Below are 12,049 nucleotides of genomic sequence, written 5' to 3'. Positions count from 1 at the left end.
CTGGTACTTAGATTATTTATCAGTTAAAGGAAGGGTCAGTGTGGAGCATAAACTCTTAGGGACATTGGCTGTATTGTATATTTTTTCTCTATATTGTTTAATTCACTGATATATTAGAAACTCACTGATTAAAATATGCAATATTTGGCCATAAAACATTGGACTAAATCCAAATCACTTTTTGTTTTGACTTTTTGTAACACATTTTTGACTGTATTTTCAGATATTCAGGTGAAACATTCTAGAGGACCAGGATTCTGATCTGACTTAAGAGCTCTTGATCCTATAAGGAGAATGCAGGCTTAAATTATCTTTGCCTTGGACAAGTACATGAAATAAAAGAAATTTTAGCTGACCTGAAGCAACACAGTTAGGTACTCCCTAATGTACAGTCCAAAGTATGACAGTATGTTCCCCCGCCAGCAGATTCATGAAACCTAATATGTAAAAATTAGCTTCATAGGCCCGGCGCGGTGGCTCACGCCTGTAATCCCAGCACTTTGGGAGGCTGAGGCGGGTGGATCACGAGGTCAAGAGATCAGACCATCCTGGCCAACATGGTGAAACCCCATCTCTACTAAAACTACAAAAATTAGCCAGGCGTAGTGGCACATGCCTGTAGTCCCAGCTACTCGGGAGGCGGTGGCGGAAGGATCACTTGAACCCGGGAGGCGAAGGTGGCAGTGAGCCGAGACTGCCACTGCGCTCCAGCCTGGCAACAGAGCAAGACTCTGTCTCAGAAAAAAAAAAAAAAAAAAAAATTAGCTTCATATTACCGTGTGACTTATGTAAGTACTTTTACTGACCACTCACAGGGTTAATATCTTTAAAGTTGGAGCATACTTTTTTAGAATTTTGGTTTGATGAAAAGTAGGTCATGAACATTTGCTGAGTACTTACATGTAAAGAATCCCCAGTGAGTGACTGTAATCATGAATTTAAACGAAATGTATTTAACCTCCAGGGTGAAAAGGAACAGCCTGTGTTTGCAATGACCGGCCTTCGATGGGGATCCTTCAGAGATGCTGGCGTCAAAGTTAGCAAGTAAAGGATTGCTATATCAATGTGCGATGCTTTCTAAAACAATCTTATTCTGTCCCTGCCTTTCAGGTTTTAACTCACAGTGACCTGGGAATAAAATTGGGGGTGTGGAGGTTGAACTATGTGTGAATAGTGGAGGTAGGAACAGTCCCATATGCAGAAAGGCTGGGGAAAGTTGCAGTTTCCTCGACACTAGCTGGGCGGTAGCTGAAGAGGAGAAGGGTATGTCTCTATTTTTAGACACAGTGGTGGAGCATAGGTTAGGCTCAAGCTAGGGTACAGGAAGAACTGGATTGCATGTCAGCCTGCAGCTGCTTAGCTGGGTACCAAGTGGAAGGCACTGCCTGGGCTACAGCCTTATGGAGCTGTTGCAATCGGATGACTTTCCTGAGAGGCGTTTTTGTGAAGGCCTCACAGATTGGCAGACCACAGGCCGCCGCTCTTAGAGAAGGAATAAAGGCGGCGCCTGACTGTGCTGTGAGACGGGAGAAACGGGCCTGTCGAGGAGCTGATTAGAGGGCCGGCACTGGCTTTTCATGGGAATTGACTTATTTTTGGAGAATCCATTGTGCACAATGAAAGTCTGGTCTTGGAGAGAGGGTGTGTCATGTTCCAGTTGCTGTGGAGAGGTAAAGTAGGCAAGGGCTTGCTGAGGAGGACTGGAGGGGACACCGCATGAGATTCGCTTCATACCTCGTGGGTGGCATTTTCTCTTTACCTTTTCTTAAAGTCGAGGGCTTACAGTTTGAGTATGGTTTAAATGAATTGTGACCGATCTCACATGTAGCTCTCAAGAAACTGCTTTCACTTCACAGGCCAGCTTTAGCAGAAATTCCTCTCACTTTGTTCACTTTATTATTCTTACTAACGAAATTCCTGACAGTGGAATGTCAGAGAGATATTACCATGTTATATTATACATTGCATTCTTAAGTATTTCACATCTTTTTATGTGCAAGTGTGCCATGATTATGGGATTCCACAGTTACCTTGGGTTTGAACTGATATCTCAGATTCCAGCAGCTCACCAAGAGGAACTGCTTAGCTTTCCCTAAAAAAGTCTGGTTAGGACAAACTGCTTTCCACACTGTGTCAAGCAGCAATAAAACACAATACAGGTCAGCGCTTGGAGGACTATTTTATATACTTGCCCCATATCTCGATTGGTTTCTGAACAAGAATTTAAAAATTCTGATTGTTATCATGTACTACCTTGGCTAGGCCCATTCACAGCGTTGCTCTTTGTATTAAGAAAGCAATGTAGAGATATGAGAAGCCATTTCCTAGCTGGCTATAGGAAGACTACAAGGACAGTGGCAAATTTTACTATTGGTAGAGATGAAGGGAACTGAGGAAAATTTACAAGGTAATTGCCTGAGTTGAGATGATCTTCTACTTGGCTAACTAGGAAAAGCAGCAAATTTAAAGTAAATTTTAAAAAACAGTAACACAAAAAATCAGATGATCAAAGTCCTCATTAGTTGTAGCACAGTATTAGCCTAAATAATCATTTAGAAAGATTCTGCATTCCCTCTTGGATTACATCTAAACTCTTTTTCTGATATTCCAGGCCCAACTTATCTGTCATCACCCCTAATTATGCAATTATGCATCTTTACTTCTAAGCTTTTCCCTCTTTCTCTGGCTGTTATCCTATTTCCCATACTCTAAGTTTTGTGCCCTGACTTTATTCTGTGCCCTTCATTTTATAAGCATGGCTTCTCCAAGGATTTTAGACCCTTAATGATTTTTTGTCTCTTTTTGATTCCCCTTACCAATAAGTAGTGATCAGGTTATGCTTTTCTTTGTTTTTCTTTTACTTATTCAGGCCTTATTTTCTCAAATCGTAGGCTCTCAAAGGTGGGAAGTTTATATTTCATATTTCTTTCATTTCCTCCTCATTCATGGTAGGTGCTAAATAAAGGTATATGATCAGAATCAATAGAGAGCAGTCAACGTTGAGTGATTTGTTAACAGAGACAAGTTTTAAGAGAAGAATCTACTTTATGCCATTTTCTAATTCCAATTAGGTGTCTTCCTCTCTCCAGTAGCTTTTACGTATTTAGCAATATGCAATAGATAGATTCTCTTTATTCCCAGATTTAACATTTGCCATTTTAAAGCTGTACAAAATGAATAATGTGAAATCATGCTGGTTTACACATTTTAACTAAGTGTGTGTATGTGCATTTGTGTGTGTGAGGACATGGTGTACATTCAGCTTGGGATCAGCACATCAGAGCATGCGGTGTTTGCATCTTAGTGTGGCTTTATCATCCTTTACTCATTGCTCGTTTGAAGGTACAGTTAGCCCGTTGTATCCATAGATGCAAACAAATGCAGCTAGCAAATATTTTGGGAAAAAAATTCCACAGAGTTACAAAAAGCAAAACTTGAATTTGCTGCACGCCGAGTACTGTGTTGAATCCATGAAAATAGTGACGTGTAGGCATTGTATTAAGTGGTATAAGCAATGTAGAGATGATTTAAAATATACAAGAGAATGTACACAGGTTATGTGCAAATGTGCCATTTTATATCAGGGACTTGAACATCTGCAGACTTTGGACTGAGGGACAACTCTATACGGAACCGTATTTTATGGTTTAAAGAATGTTGTGAATTTAGTGACTCAAGGAGCCTGGTTCTATATCTCTCATAAATTGCAGGAATCTTTACTGTATAACTAATTACCTATAGCTTGACAAGGCATCAAAATGTGGATTTAAAATTGAATGTAATACTCTTTTATACTAAGCCATAATCTCCTAGCTACCAGAATAGCCACTCATAGCAGAGATGGAATTCTAATGTATTGTCTGCCATGAATGGTCTGTCACATGATGGTTCTTTTAACATTCTTATCTGATTTTTACCTCTGTCTTTTCACAGGTACTGGTATCTTGGTCCTCTAAAAACCAAAGCAGCCCACTTTTTCAGCACTCTTAAGGTAAATGTGATTTACGGTGTAGAAATGTGCCGTGTTATTTTGTTGTTTCTCTGTGATAAGTGTATTTGGTATATTTTTTATTTTTTTGCTAGAGATGAATGTGACATGCTTCAACACTAAAACGGGGCATGTTTGATTAAATAAAAATACAGAAAGCGTTCCTGTTTTGATAAGGAATCACCTGTCATCTACCAACTCATTTCCTCCACTAGCAAACCCATATTTAATTTTTCTTTAGCATTCTAATTCCCTTTGCCATTAATTCACTCTCTTGCCAGACAAACTTTAACCTAATGACATATGTCTCACCAATTATTTGTTATGATTATCTATATTAGTACCTGGAAATGAATGGAAGATTTGTATCTGAATATATAATATCTAATTGTACAGGTTTGTGTTTATATCAGTAGGTTTCAAACTATACTAGCTAAATATGGGTGGCGGTTACCGCATTGAAGAGTATAGATATGAAACATGTTCATTATCAAAAAAAATTCTGTTGGGCATTGCTACTCTACTATACAATTAAAAATACTGGCATAGAGACTAGCCTAACGACGTTTATTAGTGAAAATGCAATAGAAAAGTCATCTTTAACTGTGGACTACAGACTATGTTCAGCTTTTATGCAAATCAAAGTGGTATATTCAGTTTGGCCGGCCAATCTGAAAATTGGCAGATGGGGTCTGAATATAGTGAGAAGTTTGGTTCCAATGTTAATATTCAGAGTTATTGAGTATTTTTCTAATTATAAAAGTAATATATGTTCATAGCAAAACATTTGGAAAACATAGCTTTACCTTTCAAAAAAAAATTCTAGCTGGATTAAAAAATTAAATGTAAAACACTGAAATCACTAAAGTACTAGAATTAAATGTATATGATTTTAAAATGAACTTGGGAGGGCAAGGTCTTTATATACCAAAGGCAAATGGGATTAATAAAATGTGTTATTCCTCAAGGGAATAATTTCACTGGTGAAGTTGTGAGTGCATTTTGGAAGAAACAGAGTAGCTACATATTTAAATGGTAGTCTGAGAGAATGTAAACTGTTTCCACCATTTATTCAGCAAACAATTGTTGATGTATGCTTGGGATGCAAAGTCAAATGAGACAGGTTTCCTACCCTCAAGAAGTATTCATGTGCTGGGAGGGAGGCAAAGTAAATCAGCAGTTAGATGGGGCAGAGGGGAGGGGCATCTAAAACTAATGAAGGTCAGAAACTCTTCCCAAGGGAGGTGACACTTACACTAAATTTTGAGACATTTAATATGCTGTGTGAAGTCACAGTGGTGTGACATGGCCCTTAATTAAGATTAATGCAGTAAAATGGCAGGAAGTGAAGCCAGTGGGTTAGGTAAGGGCAGGTTATGGCAGGTTTTGATATGCAATTTGACTTTTATCCTGAAAGTGATGGGGAGTTACTGAGTCTTAAGCAGAGGCACGACAGGAGCAGATTTGCATTTTAGAAAAATTGTTTTTTTCTAAACAGAAAAACAGATAGGACATGGGTAGCTCAAGGCAAGGACATTAGATAGAAGATTGTTAAAGTAGTCAGGTGGGAAGTGACATATAGACTAAGGAAGTAACAGGGACCATTGACAATAGAAGATAGATTAAAGAGCTATTAAATTAGAACCTCAAAAGTCAGAAGAATATAGGATTATTATATTTCTGGTATGAGGGACTACGGTTTGGTAACTGGAGTTTTCCACTGACGTTGATAATACTAGTGTAAATCAAGTTTGTTAACAGAGATGAAATTTTCAATTTAATCTGTTGAGTTTAACATACCTGTGGTACAGACAAGCAAAGATACAATTGTGATTTAGGTCTGGAATTCAGCAGAGAGGTCTGGACTATAGAAACAAATGCAGGGCTTGATGTAGTAGTTCACGCCTGTAATCCCAGCACTTTGGGAGGCTGAGGCAGGCAGATCACGAGGTTAGGAGTTCGAGACCAGCCTGGCCAACATGGTTAAACCCCGTCTCTACTAAAAATACAAAAAATTAGCGGGGCGTGGTGGTGCGTGCCTGTAATCTCAGCTACTCGGGAGGCTGAGGCAGGAGAATCACTTGAACCCAGGAGGTGGAGGTTGTGGTGAGCGGCGATCACGCCACTGTATTGCAGCCTGGGTGACAGAACAAGACTGTCAAAAAAAAAAAAAAACAAAAGAAGAAGAAGAAGAAGAAATAGATTCAGATGTCATAAATGTGTGAGTGGTGTTGAAACCATGGGTTTGGGTTTGGTGAAATTGCCATTGAGTACAGATGGCCAGGAATATCCCTAAGGGTCATAAACATTTAAAGAACCACTAAAAATGACTGAGAAGTGCTGAGAGAAAGTGCAGGTGAGAGTACTAATATGGAAGCCAACAGAAGAGAAAATTTCAAGAAAAATCCAAGAGTTTCAAGAAGCAAAAGCAAAGACTTTAAATATACAGACAAGAGGAGTATCCATTGAATTTGGCAGCCTCCAAAAGCTGGGCAGCCTCCAAAGTGTGGGGACTGAAGCCAGGTTGAAGAAAGTCAAAGACATAAAAGTGATGTAAAGAAGTGGAGACGGCAAGACCAAGCTACTCCTTCAAGAAACCTGACTTTGAAGAGGAGATAGGGAAGGCAAAACTGAGAGAAACATGGGGTCAATGTGGAGTTTTTAAAAGTGGAGAACATCCGGATGTCGTGGTGCTTGCGAAGGCGAGGTCATGAATTCAAGGCTAACCTGAGCAACCTTACAAGCTCACACTGATTGGCAAAAAAAAAAAAAAAAAAAAGTGGAGAACATCCATGTGTTTCTAGCCTGAAGCAAAAGGACAGAACAGGAAGTGGTGAGGAGAAAGGAGATAGAAAGCATGACTGAATTGGCAAAATCCAGGAGCGGGTAGAAGGGCATGGGATCCAGAGTACTGGATTGTACCTGGACAGGAGAAGGGACCTATTTTTGCATTGATACAGGAGAGGAGTAAAGGATAGGTCCAGATGAAAATGAGATTAGAGAAGGTTCAGGTATTCTCACTGACATCCCTGATATTCTCACTGAAGCACAGGAAGCAAAGTGATCCTGTCAGAAAGGCAGTGGGTGGTGGTATGGGGGACTCTGAAGGAAGATGAAAGTAGGAGGTGGCTTAGGATGAACAGTTAACAATTTGAAGATACTAATGCTCCTTTGGGTGACTGCTTTTCCCTGTATTAATACTCAGCAGGAGTATCATTTTCTCCTCTAGAAATACTGAGCCGTGATGTAAGAGTACAGGAACTTAGTGATAAGGCTGATCCATAATTGGGGCTTTTTAGGATTTATTATTATAGAAGAATAAAGACGTAGGAGGGCCAAGAGTAAGTGGAAAAAGAAAACGAGTTAGAGTAATTGACTATCAATTTGGCACTGAGGGAAAATGAGTGGGCAGGGAGTAGAATCCTCAATGTGATTGAAAACTTGGTGCAGTTAGGTCTTCAGGGGCCACAGTAAAACCCCTCTCTTCTTCTTTTTAGTTTGAACCAAGGTATGAAAACAAATGCAGGAACTAGGCAGATAGAGATCAAAACATCAACTTTGTAAGTGTCAGCAGGAATGGAGGACAGAGCACAGATATGTGGTCTCTATCTGATCTCCTAATTCTGTGAACTGAATGTATCCAGTTGAAACAGCTTCTTCAGGGCAGAGACCAGTACAGTAAGCTTACTGCATGAAGAAACAGTGAATACCTGAAGCAAAGATAGCCGCTGTCAGAGAGAAAGGAAGGGGCTGGATCCATGCACCGGTCCTTCTAGACTTGGGGAGGAGTGAGTAAGTGGTGGAGTGAGAGAAGCCAGTATTGCTACTGTTTTGTAATTCACCACATGGAAACTTGAGAACAGGGAAGCATTTCACTCTGAGACACACAATGGACATAAAAGAATCAACCGCAAGAGTATGGGATGTGATTAGAGAGTAGGATCTCAGAATTTTAGATTTCCAAAGTGGAATAGTTCTGGGTGACATTAGGGGCCAGGATGTGGCCATGGAAATAGATGGATATGGCGAATTGCAGGTGATGTCAAGGGCTGAGAGGCTAGGGTATGGTTTTAATTATTCATGTGGTCAGGATGTCATCCAGGATGACACTGGACTTGGGATGCCAGGACATAGAAGACCAAAAAAAAAATTAGAGCGTGAGGATGATGGGCTTTGAAGCAGAAGTGAGAAGCCTCAGACTGGATTGTGAGCCTGGGGTAAACCATTCTGGCCTGCGTGTGGAATAAGATTCCAGAAGTGAGGTAAGTACTTGATGCAGCTGGATTTCATCAGTTTCATTTTTCATCACCATCTGTAAGCCAAAGATAAATTTATTACTGGTGACCCTGTGTTCATTCATCCTCCTTTTGGACAAGTGTAAATGGTGGTTGTTAGTCCATGTTAGGGGGAGCAGTGTAGGCAGTACTTGCTGAATTCATGGTTTTTAAGATCTAGCTTTAAGAGGAAAAGAAAACTTAAGGATTCCATGCTCCAAATTAGAGAGTATTCCATCCAGGGAAAGGAGATTATTAGTTCGCTTTCTAGCACGTATAGGTAGAAAAATAACCTTTGCAGAGAGAAACTCCCAGAGTGGAACTGTAGATGCATGACAAAATTTTTCTCTTTCAACATTAAAAGGAGTGGCCTCAGACTCATCAAGCCTCTATCTCGTACACGGGACCTACAGAGAGACCTCCCAGTGAACCAGAGGAGACACCTGTACAAAGGCCTTCTTTGTACAGGAGAATATTACGAAGGCTTGCATCCTTCTGGGCACAACCACAGGATGGTGAGCAATGTGGCGACTGAAGATTGGAGGGCCCTGGTCAGTTTAGGAGTGCCCTACAGTAGATCTCCAAAATCAGGTTTAGAGACTTAACTAGAGCAGGAGAAGCCTTCCAGGGATCGTTGAATTCATCCTTCTGTGTGCCACCAGAGCAGGCCCAAGTAGTGTCCCATCAATGGGCATAGCAGTCTCAATGCACAGTCTTTCTGTTCATGTGACTGCTTTTGGTAGTGATGTTTTAGGCACAGAGGTGCCATTTTTACCTCTATGTATAAGAGGCATGAAACAAATAAAGGCGAAGAGTCAGCAGAAAGGCTTGAGAAGCTGAGCTGAGCAGCTAGCAACTAGCCGTCTGTGGTGGGTGGTGAAATGTTAATGGAAGAAACTGACCTGTATCTAATGGATTCCCACAGCCCTTTCCCAAGAGGTGAGCCCAGAGGTCTGGAAAGATGTGCAGCTGTCCACAATTGAACTGTCCATCACAACACGGAACAATCAGCTTGACCTGACGGTAAGTGTGCTTTTTTATTAGAAAAGCATTTGGTAACTAGGAAAAGTGACAATAGCTATAGTCCTCTCCCACTAATTCCGTTATTTTATTTTATTTTTTTTTACCCTGTGGAGATAGCAGGAGAAAGGCCATGGTGTGCTTTTAGGGAATAACAGCAATGGGAGAAGCTACCACCTGTGGGAGTGGCATAAATGCTTCTGGGGCTGTGATCACATATTCTGCTCATTGCTTAATTGGTTTTCAGAGAACTTAGGGTAAGAGGGCTTTAAAAATGAAAATTAACTATGCCCATTTGTCACTGGAAAAAATCTGTGGAGCTTTTACTTGAGTAAATAGCTATTATTTTTGTGACTATATTAATTATGTCAACTTAGATCCTCAGAAGAAAAACAGCCACACACATACATCTGTATCTATATCTACATATGATTCTATTTAGGTCCAATCTGTAGGTATGCACTATCCCATATGGTAGCTGTTAGCCACATGGCCAGTTACATTTAAATTAATTAAAATTAAATAAAAGTAAAACTTAGTTCCTGAGTCACACTTGCCACATTTCAGGTGCTCATCAGCCACATGTGGCTAGTAGCCACTGTACTGGAAATCACAGGTATACAACCTGTCCATCAGCGCAGAAAATTCTGTTGGGTGGTACCGCCATAACAATACACCAAAAAGTGTTGAAATGAAGCAGGCATTGGCAAACTGGTCTGGTACCTGTTTTTGTATAGCCCAGAAACTAAGAATCTTCTAATTTTCAATGATGCAAAGAAAATCAAAAGAATAGTTTTTGTGAACAGAAAAATATGTAAAATTCAAATTTCAGTATCCATAAATTGGATTTTAAGTTTTATTGGAGCACAGCCATATTCATTCACAAATATATTGTCTGTGGCAGCTTTTGTGCTACAGGGGCAGAGCTGAGTAGTTTTGATGGATTGTATGGCCCAAAAGACTAAAATGTTTATTAGCTGGTCACTTACAGAAAAAGTTTACTGACCCTGGTATAATAAAAACCTTGGTAATTTATATTAATGGGAATGCCAATAGGAAAGTAACTGTTAACTGTGGACTAATTACATTCAGCTTTTATGCAGATCAAAGTAGTCTGTTCACAGTTGTCTAGGCCAGTCTGAAAATTAGCAGATGGAGTTGGAATAAAGTGATAAGATTGATTCCAGTATTAATATAATGAGAAGTTTGATTCTAATATTAATATTCAGAGGATTTAGTTGTTTTCTAATTTTAAAAGTAATATATGTCCATTGAAAAACATTTGGAAAACATAGTTCCTTTCACCCTGTAAAAAAATTCTAGTTTGATTAAAGAACTAAATATAAAATAATAAAATCATTAAAGTATTAGGGTAAATGCACATGTTTATACCTATGTAACATGGCCGCACATCCTACATATGTGAACTTAAAATAAAAGTTTGAAATTTTAAAAAAGTATTAGGATAAAATCTAAGTGATTATCAGTATAAACTTAAGGAGGACAAGGCCTTTCTAAGCATGACATCTAAGGCAGAAATCATACTGATGCATTTGTCTTTTTATTTAAAAAGACATTCTAAACAAACTTTTAAATTACATATTGGGAAAAATATTAGCGTGTGATAAACCAGGAATTCACTTTCTTTATAACAAGCTCTTAGGTTAAAGCAATAAGAAATGGGCAAAGGACTAATATAAAAAGTGAGCAAAGGGTAACAATAGAAAATGCATAAAAGAAATAAGCATATGAGAAAATAGCTTATATTTGCTGACTACTGCATGCTAGGCACTGTCCTAAGAATTTTACATAATATTATGTAATCCTCATAGTTACACTATTAGGTAGATCTTTATCTGTATTTTATAGGTAAGGAGACAGAAAAGGTGATTTCTTCAAAGAAGTGCAAATTTAAATAATAACATTGAATTATGACTAAAAAGCATGTTATAGATTAAAAGCTTAGTGGTGGTATATGTTTCTGCTGGGACTATAAATTGGAACATCCTGTCTCAGCAACTTGGTGTAGTATGTATTAAGTGTCTAAAATATATGCATACCTTTTGCCCCATTAACTGTATTTCCAGGAATTTATCCTACTGAAATAATCTGATGAATATATAATGTAGGCAGTCCTTTTTTACATAATGGAAATCTGAAAACATTGGTGAAAGTGGATATATGAATGCTAAAAAAAAAAAAAAAAAAAAAAGAGATTCTGTTCCAGAGAAAATTTCTAATTATACATCTTCTTTATAATATGTATTGCGAGCATTTTGTTCATGTTCTTTACTATTGTTCTTTTCTCTAATGACTGAGTACCAATAAATGGATTGAGTTCAGTGAGTATGTGACTGCGCTCAAGATTAGCCACATTCACAGTGCCAAGTGCTTTTTATCTTTGTGCCTATTATAAAAGTATATGATACTGTGCTTCTTATCACTAGGAGCAGCAAATTCATTTGTTTCTTTTTTGCACAATTCTTTATAAAAATAAAAGCAAATGCAATACAATATTTAAAGACAGTGTAGTTGCCATGTAATAGCTCAAAATATTCACTTATTAAAAGCAGCACATTCAGTGTATGAAAGAAGCTGTAGGAGTGTGGAATGTGTGAAAATTACACAACTATGCTCACTGGATTTATAAGAGTAAAATATTTGCAGTGAACTAATCAGACCGAATATATTTTGGTACATTTATTAAAAATCATATCTATTTTATATATGTATTATTTTCTATCTATTGATATGGGAAAAAAATAGG

The 12,049-nt window shown here is 38.5% G+C and overlaps 1 protein-coding gene across 11 annotated transcripts in view; it reads left to right on the top strand.

Annotated features, from left to right (window-relative positions):
- AGK (acylglycerol kinase) overlaps positions 1-12,049 on the top strand; it is a 148,235-nt gene that overhangs the window by 114,846 nt on the left and 21,340 nt on the right. For all 11 annotated transcript variants that reach the window (XR_013524200.1, XR_013524199.1, XR_004728168.3 and 8 more), the window contains 4 exons: positions 965-1,044; positions 3,934-3,991; positions 8,627-8,777; positions 9,188-9,285. Coding sequence is in view for 7 of the 11 variants with exons in the window: in XM_035254575.3 (XP_035110466.1) it covers positions 965-1,044; positions 3,934-3,991; positions 8,627-8,777; positions 9,188-9,285 (387 nt within the window). In the remaining 4 variants the exon portion in view is untranslated. The remainder of the gene's footprint in view (positions 1-964; positions 1,045-3,933; positions 3,992-8,626; positions 8,778-9,187; positions 9,286-12,049) is intronic.

The sequence above is a fragment of the Callithrix jacchus genome, chromosome 11 (genome assembly GCF_049354715.1).
Source record: "Callithrix jacchus isolate 240 chromosome 11, calJac240_pri, whole genome shotgun sequence".
In the NCBI taxonomy this organism is placed as follows: domain Eukaryota; kingdom Metazoa; phylum Chordata; class Mammalia; order Primates; family Cebidae; genus Callithrix; species Callithrix jacchus.
This window is presented reverse-complemented; position numbering and strand designations above follow the sequence as displayed.